We start from the raw sequence: 19,738 nt of genomic DNA on the forward strand, positions 1-19,738 counted from the left end.
GGGGTGCGCACAGACACAGCCAGTCCTCATGTGTTCCCGCACACCCCCACCCTGGGACCACCGACCCACAACATGGCCACCTGCCAGAGCACTGCAGGGCCCTGGGGTGACGTCCGGGGTGTGCTCCTTTGGGGCTTCCTTCTCAGCAAAGGGGCAATCATGGGGGCCGACAGGGGAGGACTGAGATATACGCAGGTGGGGGAAGGCCTGGCCCCACAATGTCCCAGGGGTGTCACAGGCTTGCTGGACCAGCCAGACACCATGAAATGCTGACCGTTAAGACATACTTGCAAATTTTCTTCAGCTTCTTCATTTTCTCAGGATTCAGCTGGGGTTCTCCAGAAGTTGTGAGGTCTTCCACCAACTCTGAAAGTCTTTGATCCATATCTAGAACATGTAACAAAGACACTAGGGGCCGCTCGGCTCTACTAACAAACATTTACTAAGCTCCGCTGTATGCTGGGCACGGGGGTGGGGGAGGCTGGGGTCTTCGTGCCCGAGATGACCCCTGGATGCTGACATCTAACAATTCAAGGGGCCGGTCCTGGCAGGACCAACAAGGCCTTTTTGGCGGTAATTAGGGCAAGTGCAACAAGAAAACGTTAACTCTGGAGCCCTGCAATCACAGTGTTTGGCCACGAGCGTTACGGGGAAGTTACTGTTTAAATCTGCTTTTCCCAAGAGGGCCTGCGGCGCCCTTCCCCTTGCCGACACCGCCCTGGAAACCCGCAGGGCCGGGCCTCCGGAGACCGCGCGCGTGAGCCCCTGTGGACTTCTCGAAGGGGACCCGGTTTGCGCCCGGGGAACCACCTGGAGGCCAGGTGCAAGCCTAGCAGAGGAGGGTGACCCAGGAGCCCGGGCGGCTCGGCAGGAGCGCAGGAAGGCGAGGCGCGGGGGGCGTGGACGCCGGGCTGGCTGCCGGGACCAGCTGTGCTTGGTGGAAAGAGGGACCGACCGGGCCGGCGTCCACCGGGACGGGGAGCCGTCCCCGGAAAGAGGAGGGCGGTGTCCAGGGACGAACGAGCGGGCAGTGCCGGGAGGCGGCGTGCTGGGGAGCAGTGAGGGGATGTCCCGGGAAGGAGGGGGCCGCACCCCGGGGAAGAGCGGAGAGAGACGGGTGTCCTGATCAGAGAGGGCGGTGTCCCAGGGAGAGGACGTCCGGGGACCGGGCCCTCCCCACCGGCCCCTCGCCCCCGCAGCGCCGCTCCCCAGCTGGGCCGCCGCCACCGAGCCCCAAGAAGAACTCGCGCGACCCCTGACCCGAAGCACGATCACCCCGACACCTACCGCGCGACCAGGCCACCCGTCTCGCCCCGCCCCTTCCGGCGAAGGACCCGCCTCGTGTCACGTGCCCCAGATCGTTACAGTCATTAGCTCGCACCTACTGCGCAACGCTGCCGCTCTCACCTCAGCCCCGCCTATTCCGGCGGAGGGCCCGCCTCCTCATGTGCCCCCGAGCTCGGCAACCAATGGTNGACTGGGCAGCACGCCTGCAGCCTCTCCAGGGATTCCCGGGTCACACAAGGCGTCAGGCCCACCCTGGCCGCCCTGCCTACACATCACGAGGGCCGCAGGGCAGGGCTGCGGGATCCACAGCATCAAGTCCCCCCCTCACCCCAACCTTGGGAGTCCCTCCCCGCTCACAGTCCCAGGAAGTCTGAGGCCTCAGAAGTGGCCAAGGGCCTGTGGCCAAGGAGATCCAGTGCAGGGGGGCAGCCTGGGAGAGTCCCAACCAGTGCAAGGAGTGGGGTACAGGTGTCGAGCGGCGGCCGGCAGCCCGTTACCTGAGGAGAGCTCCACATCCAGCGTGTACTTGTGGGAGCCCAGCCCATGGCACCGCACAAACTCTTCCTGGTCACTGTCCTCGTCCTCTGAGGGGGTCCCCGGGGCGGCCTGGGGTGGCCCCGCCCCGTCAATGGCTGCCGGACGCCACGCACAGGCAGGCAGGGCCTTGCTGCAGCATGGCTGCTCCTCGTCCTCGAGGTCGGGGGCACCAGCCAGGCGAGGGGCACCCTCCTCAGCAGCACCAGAGGCCCCCAGGCTGGGGCCCAGGTCAAAGGGTACCAGCAGCCGGACGCAGCTCTCCGCCTCCGTGAGGCAGCCCCGGATTTCTCCGGACGTTTCTGCAAAGACCAAGACACTGCTTGGCGGTCACGTCACAGGACAGCAGCTCCCGCCCCCGGGCAGGCCCCGTCCGAGGGAGGCCCATCCCAGCAGCAGGCGGGTGGCCCGCACGTGGGCCTCTCCCCCCCGCAGAGGCCAGCACCCTGGCTGGGAGTGTCAGCAGAGACTCCAACTGCTGGAGATGCCGCCCCGCTCAGCGCAGCAGCCATCCTCCTATGTTCTGGGTGACACAGGCCGCCCCACAGCCCCGTCTGAGTGCACCTGCACCACTGCTCCCCACCGGGGCTCTCTCTCCTCGGGTGCAGGGCCAGCTTTGCAGCCTTCTCCCAGGCCTAGGCTTCCTGGCAGGGCTTTAAGGCAGGCTGCCGCCCATGTCCCTCACACGCTGACGGCCAGAAAACAAACGCTGGGGTTCACAGAAGGGGTTAGCAAGAGCAAGGTCAGACCACGGTGGGAACCACATTTTCCCTCCTGCGCCCCCACCCCATGACACAGGGAGGTCGTTGGCCAGTATGCCCACCAGGGGGCGGAGGAGCGGTGTACTCGCCCACAGGGCCCACCCAGGTGCTGAATGCAGGAGGTTGGGGGGGGGGGCGGCACGTATGTCTCTGCCCAGTCGTCTGTCCACCTGCCGCACCCCGTCCCACCGGCGGCAGGCCCTGAAGCTGGGCAGTGCGGCCTGGAAGGCGCAGGAGCACCAGGGTCCTGGAACTCACCCTCCATCTCCCGCACAGCCCGCTCGGCCTTTTCCCGGTAGATTCTGTCCAGGCGCTTCTGCTTCTCCTCTTCTCGCTTTCTTTCCGCTGGGGTCCTCACATTTACATCTTGAAAATCCACCTGAAAGACAGTTAAAGATGAGACCCGACTGGAAAGAACACCAAGTAAACAGAAGTCAAAACGGGCCCCAGAAAAGACGTGCCAGCACCAGCACAGGGCCAGACCTCTGTGGGTCTTTTCCACTCAGCGTTCAAACTACAAGGAGACAATTGAACTGTATGTTTAGTCCCTGGAAAGAGCACAGCCTGCAGCACTTCCCCACAATATGAAAAACNCGGCTCCACCCGCCGGCACCGGGACTGCCAGTTCCCGGCCACCCCGCCCTGCCTGCTATCAGACCATACGGCCAGAGGGGGCAAGGGGCCCTCCACTGCTCAGCGCAGCAGGGCACTCCTCACTGCCTGCCTCGGTTTACCCTGTCGTCCCCGTGTCAGTGGACAGACACGGCCCCCAGGTCAGCCACTCAACCCGGCCAGCCCCTCCAGCCTTCAGAATAGACAGTGGCATCTCCTGAACCAACGCCATCCCCCCCCAAGCCCACTGCTGCCTCTGAGCACCCAGCCCTGAACACTGCGTGCATCCTGCAGGGAGGCACAAGGCTCCTGAGTGTTGTCCCCATGTCCCCCAGGTGTGGGGCTGGGGGGGGGGGAAGTCCCGGTTTCTATTAGTAAAGGTTCAAGTCACACGTGAGCTCGGAGGCGGCCAGGAGGCTGACAGGAGCCCCAGGTCTATGGGGGAGCAGGAGCCAGAGTGCAGACAGGTGCCACCCCTGGGGTGACCAGGCCTGGACACGAACCCGGGGAGGGCCCCTCCTCCACAGAAAGCCTGAGCCCCTTCCGTCTCCGAGCAGCCATGTCCTTGAAAGAGGACTCCTCCTGATCGCCACCCACCCGCCGGCACCAGCAGGACCGCGGGTCCCGCCAGCTGTGCAGGAGTGCCTGTGCCTCCTGGCTGATGGGCACAGCTTCTAGTGATGCAGTGACATTCAAGCCAGAGCCAAGGCCCAGCTCCTAGTCACAGCCACGGAGGGGCGGCCTTCAGCGAAGGGAGGACGCCCGACTGCCCACGCCCGCCGTGCTCAGGCCGAGCCGTCTGGCCCATGACCCCGCGGCTGCTGACAGTGAGCGATGATGTGAGGTAAACTCCCCCCACGCGCTAGGACACGCTGACCAGATCAATCACCGCCCTCTCGCGACCAGAAAAAGACCTCTTTTCACTGAAAAAGGAGTATCCTGGTCAGAGTTCACAGCGCTGACTTATTTCGTAGTTAAGTTACACACCCGAGCGAAGCTGTCAGGCGTTAACCAGCCCCCTGGAGACGCGGCCAAGGCAGCAAACGCCCAGGCTCATCTCGCCGGGTTTCCGAGAAAGACAAGAGCGCCCTCTGCCGGTCCCCAAGGGCCGCACAGGCGCCCAAAGCAGGCGGCTGCATTGCTCTGCTCAGCTCACCTGGTGCGGGTCCACCCATGCCCTCCCTCAGGCAGCACGGCAGGTGTGGGGCAGCCAGCTGCACCACTGGGACCGGGACACTGGGTGCCAAGACCGAGGGAGTCGGCCACTCTCGTTCCAGGCCTGAGTGGCTCTGAACTTGTTCCTCTCCTCAGCAAGGGACAGCGTTCTTCCCACCCCAGATCCACAGCACCCTCCCCTGCAGGCTCCTGCGGATGAAAAGCTGCGGCCGGGCCCAGGGCCTGGGGAAGGGGCACACTCTGGTGTCAGCAGAAGCGGATGAGATCTGCATCCAGCAGGTCCCCTCCTACTTGGCAGGCCCCACGGAGGACACAGCTCCCGGGCTTTCAGCATTAAGGGCTAGGTCTGGACGCAGGCCCGACAGAGGGGCTGACAGGCTACATCTCTGAGGCTCGGGGCTGCCGCTTGGGTGCCTGGTGTCCCGGTGGGGCGTGGGGGGCTTCATCCCATGCCGNCTGTTATCATCAAAAGAGGAAGGCAGGTTAGCGCTGCCTGCACCAGCCCCTCTGTGCGCCCAGCTCCAGGCGACCAGCAGCAGTTCCCCCTCTTGCAGCACAGGCCCTGCTGCTCTCCAGTCCTAACAAAGCCTTTCTCCTTTGTCTGATTTCCCTCCCCAGCCTGTTGCGTTTGGCTTCCTCTTGCAGCAAAACCCCTAGGAAGAGCATCCCCTCGCCCAGACCTCACTCTTTTTCCACTATACCTGCAATCTCCCCGACGTGTGTGCACAACTCCCTGTCCTATCTTCTGTCCCATCTCCTGTCCCACACTGCCTAAACGTCCTGCCCACCGCCCCAAATCTCAGCTGATGGGCAAATGTCCCTCCTTCCAGCCGGGCCAATAACCTTGGAGTCCCCCAGGCCCTGCTCCCTCTCACCCAACGTCCATTCCATGCAGACAGCCCCACTTTCAGAAAGTGCTCAGAATATGAGCACTTCCCAGCACCCCACTGCCACCATCCCCTCAGCGAGTCCCCACCTCTGCCCCATGCCCCTGGAGTTCATTCACCATGCAGGCACCAGTGATCCTCAGAGCCTAAGGTCAGATCATGTGACCCTTTCACCCCATTCATTGGCTCCCATCCCAGAGAAAACAGAAATCTTCCACACTGCCCACAGGGCTTTCCTGACCCCAAAAGGCGGTTCTTTGAAAGGATCTATAAAATTGATGAGCCTCTAGCTGGACTGATCAATAACACAAGAAAAAGCAGATGCCCAGGGTCAGGGTGACAGTAACATCACTATGTGTCCTGCAGACATTAAAAATAATAGAGTGCAGCATGGACAACGCACCTAGCAAAATCTAGCACACCCAATGCCGCGACCTGTGACACAGCCGTGCCCTGTGGGCTCGTCTCAGGAGTGAGAGCTTTGTGTAACAATTCAATCAGCGCAATTCTGCAAATCAACTGAATAAAACAGTAAAAACATATGGGAATTTCATTAGCTGAAAAAAAGCACATTTGACAAAATGCAACATCCACACATGTTACTAACTCAGGAAAGGAGGAGCGAACTTCCAACAGCTACGAAAACCTGCAGTGATTCGTCCTTCACAGTGAAGGGTGGGGTCCACCTGAGCTTGTGAGACCAGGACGCCCCTCACCCTCCTGCTCAGCACCGCTGCTCAGAGGCTCCTGCTGCTACAAGGAAGAGACGGAAATGCACGGCACAGACAGTAGGAAAAGCAAGACTATTTGCAGTCTGTCCATAGAAAATGCTTTAAAATGTACCAAGAGCTACTAGAACTAATCAGTGAGTTTGGTAAGGTCACCGGATGCAAGATCAATACACAAATCGATTATATGTCAATATGTTACCATATGGGAACAACTGGGAAGCTAAATTTTAAATTTTGTTTACAATAGTATTAAAAATCATGACATACATAAGGTTAAATTCACAAACAACGTTCCCTGAAAAATACAAAGTGTAGATGGATAGATAGCAGTGACGGGGGTCTAGACATGGAGACACGTTCGTGCCCATAGATGGGAGGACTCAGGGTTGTCAAGGTTTTAAAGTCCCTGCTCCGGACTGTTGTGCCCTCCCTCATGTGACTGTATTTGGAGGTAACTAAGGTTAAATGAGGTCATAAGGGTGGGGCCCTGGTCCCACAGGACTTGTGTCCTTCTAAGAAGAGGAAGGGCTAGCGTTTTCTCTCTTCACCTTCCTCTGCCTCCCTGGAAGAGAGGCCTCAGCAGGAACCAGCCCTGCTGGCACTTTCATCTTGGACTTCTGGCCTCTGGAACTGAGAAAATATTTTTCTGTTGTCCAGGCCCCTAGTCTGTGTTATCATTATGGCGCCTGAACAGACTAAGACATCCCCACACTGATCTATAGATTCAATGTAATCCATACTTTTTTTTTTTTTAAGATTTTATTGGGAAATTGGGGGAGGGGAACAGCATTGGGGAATCAGGGAAGGGGAACAGACAAGTTGCTGTCCTTTTGTTCTTCAGTCTAGTTGTGGAGGATGTCGCTTCACTGGCCCATGTTGGTATTATCATTGAGCTCTTCCCGGGTGAGGCAGATCTGTCACCGGCCACTGGACGGCCGCTCACGGCGGCTCTTGGCAGCTCACGCCGGCTGCCGGGCACTCATGGTAGCTCACGGCAGCCCCACTGCAGCCTACGCTGTTGCCAGTGACTCAGGGCAGCCCAGCTCTAGGTCAAGCGGTTGTTCACCATCTTAGCTGTAGAGGGCACAGTGTCACTGGCCTTCATGTGGGATCCGAACCGGGGTGCTGCTCAGAGCTGGTGTCCTAAGCCAACTCTTAACCAATGCGCCACTCGGCTGGCACATATATATACTGTTTAAGTAAAACTACAATGGCCGATATCCGGGGCGTTGGTGTGGGGACAGCCCTATGGAGGTTACACAGAAGTCAGCATCCAGAAATAGACCCAGTAGACCCAGTCAGGGGACTTTTTTTTTTTAAACAAGCCACGTTATCCAATGGGAAGAAATGTTTTTTTTTTTTTTTTTAGGAAGAAGTCTTTTCAACAGATGACATTGACTTCACTCTCACACACACACACACACTGAAGTTAACCTGCGTTGGGTTACAGACCTAAACATAAAAGCTAAAACTAAATCTTCTGGAAGATACGAGACAATGTCATTGTGACTTTGGGATGCGCAAGAATTTCTAGAACATAAAAAAGCATTAACCATACAAGAAAAAATTGATAAAGTAAATTTTACTAAAATGAAAACCTCTGCTGATCAAATGTACTGTCAACAAAGTATAAAAACATTTGACTAAGGATTTGTATCTAGAATATTTAAAGAATTCCTGCAAATTCTTTAAATTTTTAAAAAATTCTTTTAAAAATTCTTAAAAAAAAAAAAAGCAGATAATCCCATAAAAAGTGGGCAGATCTATGACTAGGCAGTGAGCACGTGGCAGGTGCTCAAGTGGGCAGGAACGCAAAGCCCCAGCTGGACCGCTGACGGCCAGGAGGAAGGCATGGAGCAGCTGGAACCCTCTGCCAGCTGATGTGGGTGAGCCGGTGTCACAAGCGGGCCAAGATGGGCTCTGGTGAGGATAAACACACAGCAATGTGACCCGGAATTCCACTTCCAGATTCTGCCTGAGAAAAAGGAGACACTGTCCACAAAGATGTGTGCGCCAATGTCCAGCGCTAGAATCTGGCAGCACACCGGTCCCATCGGGAACAGACTGGACAAGTAACGCGTGCTGCATGGGGACGATCACTGCTCAGCAGTGTGCAGGGGGGCCAGGCAGGCATGCACACTTTGGGGGCCTCAGGACTTGCTGGGCACTGGTGGGCACTGGTCTGCGACTGGAGGCTCAGGGGACCAGAGCTCATGCCTGCTGCTGAGAGGCTGAGTGATGATGGCCGACTGCATGCGGGGGTGAGGCGAGTCTGGGAGACTCACCGGTAACTCTGAGGCCTGGGAGCGCTGTACACCCGGCTTGGGATTCCCCGTGTCCACACCCATCGGAACAACCCAACTGTCTCCTTCAGATCTGGGTGCCCCCGTGTATGCAGTCTTCACCTCGTTACGAAAACCCACAGCGAGCTGCCACCCCACACAGACTCCGGGGCCCAGCCTGCTGAAGGTGGGCACGGGCACCACCACTTGGCCAGTTGCTCTGCGTACAAACTAAACCTAGCAACTGCTGGCCTCAGTACATTCTCACGGATGGGTGCACCCAGCAGCCATGAGTAAGTCACGGCCAGCGTGTGGGAATGGGGCACTGTGCTCTCTCACCGGGTGGACACTACAGGCAGCCTATGATGGAGCCCCCGGCCATTCCATGTCCAAGTGGCTTGGGAACTGGCAGAGCCACTCTGGCAGTGACCCATCCCTGTGGGAAAGGCCCCGTGGGCACCCTTGGGGCCGAGGTGGCTGTGTGGTGGCTGCCCGCGTGTGACATATAGAGCGCCAGATGACCTGTGCGCTCCCTGGAGTGGCTTTGACAGGAAAGAAGGAAAGGAGGTACGCTGTGAGTGCAGCAACCAGGAGCAGCCAGCTTACCTAGAGCTCTGAGCGGGCTCACGCCAGCCCCAGGCCACAGCGCCACTCGGACGGCACTGGCAGAGCAGTGATGGCCGGAGGGCATGGTCTCTTTGGGACATGGACCCCAGGCGGGTTGGGGAGCAGAGGGCTGACAGACCGTCAGGAAGCCACAGCTGCCAGCGTGCAGGGCAGGGTGAGGGCCGGGCAGGCTGAGGCTGGAAGCAGGAGCAAAGGAACTAAAAGGTGCGCCCAGGTGGAGAGCAGGCAAGGGGGCAGCTGGTGAGGGCGTGGAGACCACCTGCGGCTTCAGCAGGACCCGTTTGAAGGAGCAGCAGGGACAGAAGTTACCAGCACACAGTGGTCAGCATCCGGGCCGTGGGGAGCAGGGCAGGTCGGTGGGGCCGGCCCCTCAAGCACTAACCAGGCGGAGGGTCTCAGTCCCTCTGGCCACAGCGACAGAAGCTACACAAGCTGAGTAATTTGCCACATATAAGCAGGGCGGCTTCTGGGAGCTGAGGCAGTGGTTGGGCCCCTTCAAGACAGGACCTGCCAGGCAGGCGGAGGAGCCCTTGTCACCACCAATGTCGGAGCCGCCTTGCAGCCACAGTGTGCCTGCCCCCTGGGGCAGGCAGGAAGGCGCGTGTCCTGACGCCCTGTCCCTGCCAAGCAACTTCTCGAGAGCATGATGGCTGAAATGAGGCCTTCCCTACGGTGGGGAGGGGGCGAGGCCACCTCACCCCAAACGCAGCCCTCTGAGTGTGGGAAGGGCCCTGCCGGTGGCCCGGCACCTGGATGGGAGCATGGGGACGTGGCGCCTTGCTCCTGGCCGGGCACCGGCTCAGCCATAGACCCGCTCTGCTTCAGGTGCCCCAAGGGACCCCCGTGACCAGGTGCTGAGGCTGAAGGGGTCCTGGGGGAGGACCCCGAGGTGGAGGTCCTGTGGGCGCAGCTCGGGGCCACGAGGCCCCACGGCCTCGCTGCTGACCAAAGGCCCAGGGATGAGCAGACACAGCAGCGGGCGTCACAAATGCAGCAGCTTCAGCCTCACTCAGAAATGAGAAATAGAAAACCCTTTTATTAACATGTTTGACATTTACAGTTTATTAGCTAATCCACGTCAACATGCACTGAATACAAACCTCTACGATATGGTTGTGTCAACTACAATGGTTCACTTGATTCGAAAAGTCATCGGTGGTTATTTCAACTGTAATGAAGAGCATTTAGACCTAACGTTATGGAACCATCCGGCAAGGCCTCTGCAGAAACTCAGTCCAGTGGATCTCCACAGGAGTACATTCTCAAGCAGGGTAAGGCGGCACGAACGATGGGACAGTCGCGGGTGCCCGCGGGCCGTGGGGCTGGGCGTTTCAGCAGCAGCGCTACAGCCCAGTGTCCCTCGTGCACCGCTGGTCACTGCCGGTCGGTCCGGCGTGGCCACCCCTCTCAAGGCCACAGCGCAGGACCAGCCTGTTCCCAGCAGAGGGAGGGAACTGTGAGAACAAAGCCACTGACTGCTATTTCTGAAGTGTTCCAGCGCCCCTCTTGGTGTCACGCCAGTCTCAAGCCTCTCTCAAAGGCGAAAGTCCTTTCCAAAAGCATCAAGCAGCCGACAGGTTACAAACCCACCCAGCAGAAGGCTGTCGCAAGCAGACTCGTCAGTCTCGCCCCCTCCCCTCCTGAGAGTGTGTCGCTGCTCACAGATCTTTGGTCGCAGGAGACAAGAGGCGCTGGAGACGGCGGGCGAGGGCCCTACATGATGTACACCTTCTCGGCCTGTGAGAAGTGGAAGACCTCTTTGGTTCTTGGGCAAACCACCTTATCGTCTTGGCGGATCGACAGCAGAGACTGGAAGACAAGACCAGAGCGCGTTAGGACAAGCAGACGCGACATAATGCCGCTTTCTGCCACACCACACACGGGCTCCCAGCGGCGTGCCCACCCCGCCCGCCCTGCTCACGTTATAGCCGTAGACATAGCCGTTGGGCAGCATCATGGGCGGATTGTTCTCGTTCATCACGTCACCTGAGATCTTGCAGACCAGGCGGGAGTTGGCGCAGTGTGCCATGGGCAGTGGCTGTGCCAGCTTGTTCAGGGAGCGGCTGCACACGGGGCAGTCAGGGCTCCTGGAGCTGCCGTCGTCCTTGTAGCACTGTCTATGCCTCAGGTCAAGGAAGGGCACGGGGTGGGGGCCAGGGTGAGCGAGGGGCGCGGAAGCCACTCACTGCCATGCGGGCACCAGGCAGAAAGCCTCTGGCAGGAAAAGAGCCTGAGGCTGAGTGAAACGAAGCCAGAGTCCCCCAGCTCAGGGCCGTCTCACACTCGGAGAGCAGGGAACACGCACCCACCCATACCATGCATGGCCCCAAGGCGGGACAGGTGGGAGCCGTGTGCCCTGGGACATTCATGTGGGCATCAGAGAAGGCTGCAAGCTACAGAGCAAGCTCTCCTCTCAAACCGTCACACAGGCCGCCTTGCTTCTCAGCTGGGTCTGCCCAGGCGCCAGCAGCGGCCCTGGGACAGTCACTTGTCCTGTCACAGGCAGGGCCTGCCCTATGTGCCCAGCATTAGATGATGACTAAGAGGAAAAGAGCCCAGGGGTCCTGATGGGGAGATGCAGAGGGGCAGTTCTGGAGGGGACCACACACTGCATTTGAGGGACCCACAGACGCTGGGGTCAGGCTCTCAGCTCCGGCCCTGGGGGAGACTGTCACCCTGCTGGAGACATGACCACCTGTGAGCTCATGTGGGAAGACCCCTCGTGGGGACAGCAAGGCTCAGACCAAGCAGCATTCCAGAGGGCTCTTAGGAGCCACATGGGAACCATATTCTGAATGGATCAAGTCCCAGCTGCCAGAAGACACACAAACGGTCGCATTCTGGTGACACAGTGAGCATGCCTGCGGTCTGCCTAGATGGCGAATCTACCAGCAGCGCCCGGCCGTGTCAGCTTGGGGGCCACACACGGTAAAGAGCGCAGTCTGACCTTGTGAGGCCGGTGACGGTCGGGGGAGGTCACAGCCATGAGCCCCCATCGAGGGCAGAAAGGATACGGTGTCTTTATCGCCGAGAGGCCGGCCTGCAGGGTGAGGGTGAACACGGAGCTGTTCCCCAGCTGGTGCAGCCTGTAGTTGTCGTACCGGAACTGCTGAGTCAGCATGCGCCACCGGGCCGGGTCCAGCAGGTCCTGGGGGACAAGGGCGGGCTTCAGAACGCATGTCATCACAACAGCAACCAGACATGAGGCCGGTTCCACGTGGACCAAAGGCAGAGAACGGAACAACCACCCCTTCCGGCCAGAGGTGGCATACTCACGGCCCCCAGTGGCGGGAATGCACCCGGGACCTTGTGACAAGGACCCGACTCAGCAGGCTGCAGGACAGCCTGGCACAGAGCATGCTTTGGAGCCTCGTGCTGGGGACATGGAGGTTTAAGTGGAAAAGCCTCATTCCAGAAGAGAAAGAAGACTGGATCTGGTTAACGTCTGTCCCTACAATCACCAGGTTTCCACTCAAAGGTGTGTGTTTGGGAAGCACAGACAGAAGCCAAAGCGTTTGAGACCTGTGAGATCAGCCAAGGGGTTCAGCAGGCCCGTCTCGGGAGGGCACAGCTGGCCTGCTGTGCGAGCCCCTCAGAGTCCCCGAGTTTAGGGCACACGTCACTCTCAGTGAAAAACCTGTTTTAGCATTTTCACCCAGCACGGCCCATGGGGGGCTGAGCCATGGCCCAGGGCTGTAACAGCCCCAGACCCTCTGCTTCCAGCCTCTGGTGGGGCCATCTCACTCTGGACACTGTTTCGTCCTGTTTCTTGCGTCCTGGGGATGGGGTCCTGCTCCCTCATGTGGCGACTCTGTCCCGTTTCAAGTGCTGCAGTCCTGTGCTGTCCTCCGAGCCTCCAGGCCCCGTTTCCGGGACACGGCACTGTGTCAGCGCTCCATCTGTTTTCTGTACCTCAAGCTGCCCGTTTCCTCAGAGCCTAGGTTCTCCCGCCTGTTCCTTGGTCTTTCTCTTGTGGGCTGTCGAATTTCTCCATTTCCGTGTGCTGCGCCTGTCACCGGGTGGGCACAGCTGTCTGCTGGGACCCACGCAACTGAGGCTCGGCCCTCCCGCCTCTGAGGCAGCACTTGCCCCGGAAGTGCCACGGCCAGGCCTCTCAAGGAGGGGCCGGGCATCACGTCCTCCCGAGCTGGACCTCACAGCCCCAAGAGCGGGTTGGTCTTTCATGCCTTTCTGACAAATCTTCTCCACAGCAGGGATGAGAAACTTAAAATGCCACCAGTTAAAACCTGAGTCTCGACTCCCCTCCTGGGGGCTCTATGACCTGGTGACTTCAGTCACTGCATAGCCCCTCAGTGCACAATGGCATGGATTCAGTTGGCGTGGAGAAGCTGCCAGCACCCTCCCGGAGGCCTGCAGCCCAACACTGCAGACGGGGTGCCCCAGGTGTGTGTTCATAGCTGGGGGGAAGGTAGGGCAGCGAACCTGGGCAGACAGCAGCTCCAGGCCCAGAGACAAGGCTGGGCCGCCCACGAGGAAGGACTGCCCTCACCGCCCGGGGAACAGGCAGCAGTGAGGTGTGCGCTAGGGTCTGAATGTCTGTCCCCACAGACTTCCTGTGATGGCATTGGGAGGGGGGCCTCTGGGAGGTGCTTAGGTCATGAGGGTGGAGCCCCACGGACGGGATCAGGTTCTGTAACAGAGACCTCGCAGAGCCGCTGGGCCTCTACCATGTGAGGACACGGGACGAGTCTGCAGCCCGGAAGAGGCCTTCTGCTGACCTCACACTTCCGCCTCCAGGACTGTGAGAAACGGACTGGTGCTTTCACCAGCCCCCAGCCTGCGGCATCGGTTACAGCAGCTGGAGCGATGGAGACAGACGCAAGTGCAGCAGTGGGTGCTGTGTGACAAAACCTACCAACGTGGAAGTGGCTGTGGAGCTAGGTGGGGGGCAGAGGCTGGAGGGCTGGGGTGCGTGCCGGAGAGCCGGCACTGCCGTGGACGGACCTTCCGGGTGACTGCAGAGGGCTCAGGCTCAGTCTTCAGCGGGCACGGGGATGCATGCGGGAAGGGCCAGCAGGTGGCTCTGAGAGGAGGAAGGGCCTGGTGCTGAAAAAGCCAGGACAGCGACCCCTTACACTGGCAGAGCCTGGCCGCGTGCACTCACAAAACCTGGCTGGAGCTGTCTGAGCCGGCATGCAGCTGGCTTCTTGAGTGTGAGACATGAGAAAAGACTACCAGTCGGGCTGTCCACCCAAAGGAAGTGGGCGGGACTTCAGGACCTGGGACTCCTCAGACTGTCCTGGGTGCCAATTGAGAGAACTCACAGGGTGTGGCCCGGAGACTTGACTGGGCGAGGGAGGTGACCAGGCCTTAATTAAGTAGCCACCCCGGTGGGGGAACCGCTGTGGGACCTGAGGGAGGAGACAGCAGTGATGTAGGCCACTGGACGTGGATGTCGGATAGGATGTTTTCCGAGACAAAGGAAGGACCCCGCGGGCTGCCCTGGGCTTCACAAGGGGGCCACTGCCTGGCCCCACAAAGCTGGGGGGGCTGGTTCTCGAAGCCACACGATGGTGGAAGGAACTGAGCAGGTGGGTGGGATGTGCCAAGTGATTCCGGCAAAGGGCAGGGAAAGGCCACGACAGAAAGAGCCACGGCTAGGAAAGGTGGAGAAACGCTGAGGCCACGTCTGCCTGGCTCTGGCCTCGGGGTCTCCAGAGATGCAGGCCGAGGGGCCGTGCCTCCAGGCCCCAACACCGAGGACTCCTGTGATCCGCACTGCTCCCCAGCATCACCGGCACACACGCCGTCACACGCTGCATGGGGACGTGACCGCAGACCGCACCCTCACAGCCCCCAGGGCCCCTAGGCGCGGTTACCTTGTAGGGGGAGATGTGTGTGTCTGGCGGGAAGGCCAGCATGCCCATGACCTGGCGGACCTCGTCCAGCTGGCTGCCTTCGGCCTGACTGAAGTGTTTCCGTGCGTGTCTAGAAAACATTTTGGTTCCTCTAAGTCTGTGTCTCCATCTCTAAGAACCTGAGCTTATAGTCCACACGTGGGCCTGGGCTGGGGTCTGCCAGGAGCTCAGACGCCTCGGCCCAACCTCCACTCAGCCGCCCGCCTTGGCCAGCACCGTCCTGGGGTGGCCAGACGCGGGTCAGGAAGGACGAGAGCACCAGAGGTAAGGGCACCAGCCCAGCACAAGCACAAGGGTGAAGCAGCAGGAACCTCAGCACCACAGCAGTCGGACACCACAGCCGGCCTGGGGGCTCTATGGGGCCACCACGCACCCAACGAGGCTGAGTAGGAGTGACGGCCAGCATCCTTGCCCCTCTGGCCGGACCACCAGGCTGAAATGGCCGCAGCCTGCCCCAAGGACAGGCCCAGCAAGCCCTGGACACTCTGTGCCATCACTGCCCTCTCTGATGATCACCGCGGAAATCCCCCAGGCTAAACACACTGGGGCCTGACTGAGGACCGGCCACATCAGGGCGCTCCTGAGCTATGGAGCTGACGGCACTTCCCCAAGTGAAGCCATAGCCAATGCCTCCTGCTGGGACCAGACAGCAGCAGGCTGGCCATCCCTGGGCAGGGCCTACCAGGCAGGGAAGCCCCACTGACAGCCCCGTTTCTTTCCCAGAGCCCAGACCTCGGGGCCCAGCCGCCGCCCTCTGCTGGGCACCACGTGCCCTTCTCGACGCCCTACCTCACCGCGTCCAGTCTCTTGTTCTGCCGGATGAGCTCAATGAACTCCTGAATCCTGAGGCTGAACTCCAGGCAGCTCTGAGGGTGAAGACCAGACAAAGGCTTAGATGGCATCCGGGAAGCCACACCCCCGCAGACCCCAAGGACGGCCTGACACTCGTGCACACTGCCGCGGAAGCTCAGAGCCTCAGGAGGCAGGTCAGGGCCCACGCCGACTGCCATCCGCGGTCCACACCTCCCTCGCTCTGTGGTCTGGGGCCCAGCCTCTCCTAGCGAAGCTTCGGCCGGCGTGGCAGGGGCAACACAGCCACCCACGGGGCCAGGCCCTGGGGGACAGCCGGGCAGGCCTGCGAGGGTGACGAGCGGTCAGGAGTCACCGCTGCAGCTCAGAGGGCAGCAGCAGCCCGCGTGGAGGGGCTTCCTCCGCTGTCTCGTCACTGTGCAGGCGGGAGCACGGCGGCGCTCGCTCAGCTTCCTCCTCCCGGCTGCATCCCCTCGTGTCACCAGCCTCACTGGGGCCTCGCCTCCGCGGGCATCAGAACCACTGAATCAAAATCACGTCCACCCTGACCTCCCGTGCCAGGGGCCGCTGGTTGTGGGGGAGGCCCCCATGCCTGGTGGGCGGACGTGGTGGAAGGTGGGAGCAGGGACCACTGGGCGGGGTTCCTGGGGCCACGGATTCCCGGGGAGGGCATGCCAGGCCCAAGGGAGAGCCAGTTCAAGGGCCTGGGTGGGCTGCTGGCTGGGACCAGGCAGAGTGGGCAGCTGGTGAGCTGGTCCAAAGCCCCAGGATTGGCGGAGGGTGCAGCGGGGCCTGGAGCTGGGGCACTGGGGCCGGGGGGAGAGGCGCGGTCCAGCTGTGTGTCTGAGGCATCAGTGGAAAGCTACACAGGGGATTCTGAGGGCCACTCGAGGAGCACTCTGCCAGCAGGGCCCTCTGCACGGAGCCCAAACACTACCTTTGAAGTCTTAACAGAGCCAACCCGACTGAGGCTAAAACCCGTGTGGCTGGGAGAGGGGCAAGCAGGCGAAAGCAACTTTTGTGACCAAAGATGAAAAGCTGGATTATTTCACAAAAGTGGGCAGTTAATCTATACTACTTCCACAAGGTTTCAGAAAACACTATTTCCAACCAGAAACAGAATTACGTGGAATTGAGCAGAGGCAAATCTTAGGGTCCTTCACCCTCTCGTCATTTTGACTTCCACAGCACCCAGACCCAGGATGGAGGAATGGAGACAGTCCACACCCAGTCAAAACGCCTGAAATTTAAACTCCAAGTGTACAGACCACATGCAATCTCCCGCCGGAGCCGCTGAGCTGCCCGCAGCGACGCAGCTCAGCAGTGACTCCCCACGCCCGGCCACACTCCACGGACACGAGGGCTGGACGCGCTGCCCAGGCCCTGGGGACCGGCCGGGCAGAGATGCAAAGAGCCACTGACCCGGCGCCTGCAGCATGGGGAGGTCCCTGCCCTCGCACACGCCTAGTGCTGTGTGTCCAACGGCAGGCATGGCACAAACCAGGAGAGACAAACATGGGCCCCTCCAACACCAAACCAGTAGGGAGAGGCCCTGCCGGCCTCCTGGGTAACCCATGGCCACTGATCCTGCTCTAAAAGCGGGGGCACCCCCTGGGGACGTTCTCCAGGTTACACTTTTCACACACTCATGTGCTCTATTTGCTTGATTATTTATGGCAGCCGTTTGCTCCTCAAGGCTTTCAAATACAGCAGGTCCCAAGCCCCGCCTTTGTTCCGCGTTGTTTCATTAGAACATCGATGAGGTGCCGTGGGGACTTAACTCTTGTTTATACCAATTAGCCTGTGGGACAGCTGGCTTCGCCGTGTGTGGTCCTGCGTAAAGCACAGAGCCCACTGACGGCACTGACCGCAGTCCACTAGCAGGGAACATACACACTGGGACCGTGTTCAGACTCAAGCGTGAGCACAGCTGCAGATGACCACACCAGGCACCGGACGCTGGCCACACCGGACGCTGGGAAAGGTGTGGCACACCCACAGGCTCCCTGTGCACGCGTCCGCAGGTGTAGAGACCCCAGTCCAGTCAACAGATACTAACATGACACACACGCTACTTCTGAAGCAGCTTCTAGCTATGAAACGTGGTTCTCAAAGCTTCTCTTATCTCGTCTACTGATGGATCTGAGGGGTCCCGCTGGCGCCTGGGTACCCCCTCCCCCCAGCCTGCATGGGCGATCACGTGCGTGAGCTCACGTGCACACCACACACACTGTACAGGTAGCTAGGCACCCTGACCTATACATCTGTGTTTATGAGTGTTGCCGTGTCATCAGGGCACCTTCCAAGCCCACCTGTGTGGGCAATCATGCTGCCGCGTCATCAGGTGGGGACCCTGACCTGTCCATGAATGTTCTAGGAGCACGTTGCCGTGTCATCAGGGGGGGACCCTGACCTGTCCATGAGTGTTCTAGGAGCGCGTCACCGTGTCATCAGGTGGGGACCCTGACCTGTCCATGAGTGTTCTAGGAGCGCATTGCCGTGTCATCAGGTGGGGACCCTGACCTGTCCGTGGGTATTTTAGGAGCACGTTGCTGTGTCATTTATGTGCCTTCCAAGTGCACTTTGGGTGACTATTTAAGTTCTTTCAAGTTCAACAGCCACTTGTGGGTTCAGCCCCTCCCGCGTGCCCCCACATGGCCAGGAGGCCCCTCCTGAGACCGGCCCGCGTGGGTGTACCCTCGCTAAGCAGCCAGGGGCTGGGAGGGGACGAGCCTGCAGAGACAACCTGTCTAGACGGGAAGCCCATTCTCCTTCCGACCTGGTTCCCGCTGGGGGTGCACACGGCTGTGGGGCCGCAGCAGGAGTGGGGCGAGTGTTACGTACCAATTCTGGCTTTCCTTTCATGGTTTCCATACCAAGATCCTCACTTTCTTTAGGGGAGCCACTGGCCACTCTACTTTTCCGTCCCGGCTTCGCGTCATGCTCGCTTTGGCGGCCCTGAGTGGCAGAGAGTGTCACCCTTGGCTGGTCACTATGTGCACACGACAAACTCAACCAGGGAGGGGTTAAAGGTGCTCAGTTTAGAAAACAGAGAACAGTTTTCTAACGGAGGCGAGAAGGTTAATATATGTTAAACATTTCTATGAGGCCCCTGGCGAAAACACCTGAGTTCCGTAATTTGTGTTTAAGTGTGTTTTTTAAGCTGCTGTGGGTCTCAAGAAAGCTTGTATCCATGAATCTCCTAGCCTGGACCTCTGCACCCTTGCAGGTGGACAGGGCTTTCCCGACTTTGTGACGATGCAGGTGGGGGGACGACCAGGCTCCACCCCAGCAGTGGCTGCCATGCTGCTTACATGTGGTTGGCACCTCCTCCCTCAGAAACTCATGCTCAGAACACTGGTCCAAACCCTAACGCAGAAGGAGGTACACCACCAAAATCACCCCAAACCCATACCACCAAACACAACGACCCCAGCCCATGAGCAGAACCAAAGAACTGTACCAACAGGTGAAGGTGGCCTGGTTCCAGGGCAGGTGGCACCACCTCGGCACCACCCTGTAAGCCCCGCCTCGTGGGAGCCCCATCCAGTCAGGCCCCTCCTGTGCCCGGGCACCAACCCTCCCGGCCCGGCCTCGGAGCCCTGTCCTCACCCACTGGGGGCCGTACCTTCATCTTGCGCAGTCGGGATTTGTTGTCGTGGCACCAGGCCAGGCAGGTGGCTGTCTCACGCCGCTCCAGGGACTCCTCCACTTCTTTGGCCGTCAGGAACATCTCGATGTTCACCAAGTCCTTAGGGGAAGGAGCGGAGCATGCTCAGAGCACTGGACCCCAGGGACCCCCTTTACCCCCTCCCAGCACCCTGTAACCCACCCTGGCCTGTGGGACCGTCACACGCCGGGCATGCAGGCACGGAGGGATATGCACACCCACGGGGACCTGTGCTGCTTTCAGATGCTCTCCCAGGCACAGGTGAGGGCACCAGCCCCCAGCAGAACCCTTCACAAGAAGACCTGGAAACCCCAGCAACCCATCCCTTCATTTTCTGTTTTTCCCTCTGAGGATTTCTGTAAACTTGAGATCTTTGAGAAGGTGCAGCCATGGTGGATGGACGGGGCAGGTCTGCTGAGCCCTGGGGGATCCTAGCTGGGCCAGGCACTATAGTGACAGACCTCCAACCAACTCAATCTCAT

At 59.8% G+C, this 19,738-nt stretch overlaps 2 protein-coding genes across 6 annotated transcripts in view; both read right to left on the bottom strand.

Annotated features, from left to right (window-relative positions):
- UVSSA (UV stimulated scaffold protein A) overlaps positions 1-8,336 on the bottom strand; it is a 33,146-nt gene extending 24,810 nt beyond the window's left edge. Inside the window, exons 1-4 of the mRNA XM_019657949.1 lie at positions 8,274-8,336; positions 4,528-4,592; positions 2,841-3,067; positions 1,677-2,123 (exon numbers count right to left, since the gene is read on the bottom strand). Coding sequence (XP_019513494.1) covers positions 1,677-2,123; positions 2,841-3,067; positions 4,528-4,592; positions 8,274-8,336 — 802 coding nt within the window. The remainder of the gene's footprint in view (positions 1-1,676; positions 2,124-2,840; positions 3,068-4,527; positions 4,593-8,273) is intronic.
- Positions 8,337-9,911: 1,575 nt separating this feature from the next.
- Positions 9,912-19,738, bottom strand: part of MAEA (macrophage erythroblast attacher, E3 ubiquitin ligase) — a 31,342-nt gene continuing 21,515 nt past the window's right edge. For 3 of the 5 annotated variants that reach the window (XM_019658035.1, XM_019658037.1, XM_019658038.1), the window contains 7 exons: positions 19,215-19,337; positions 18,431-18,544; positions 15,566-15,642; positions 14,738-14,846; positions 11,912-12,045; positions 10,819-11,014; positions 9,912-10,706 (listed from right to left, as the gene is read on the bottom strand). In XM_019658035.1, the coding sequence (XP_019513580.1) occupies positions 10,611-10,706; positions 10,819-11,014; positions 11,912-12,045; positions 14,738-14,846; positions 15,566-15,642; positions 18,431-18,544; positions 19,215-19,337 (849 nt within the window). In that variant the 3' untranslated portion in view covers positions 9,912-10,610. The remainder of the gene's footprint in view (positions 10,707-10,818; positions 11,015-11,911; positions 12,046-14,737; positions 14,847-15,565; positions 15,643-18,430; positions 18,545-19,214; positions 19,338-19,738) is intronic. The other 2 variants (XM_019658036.1, XM_019658040.1) reach the window with 2 other exon arrangements.

This window comes from Hipposideros armiger, unplaced genomic scaffold (genome assembly GCF_001890085.2).
Source record: "Hipposideros armiger isolate ML-2016 unplaced genomic scaffold, ASM189008v1 scaffold_282, whole genome shotgun sequence".
Classification (NCBI taxonomy): Eukaryota; Metazoa; Chordata; class Mammalia; order Chiroptera; family Hipposideridae; genus Hipposideros; species Hipposideros armiger.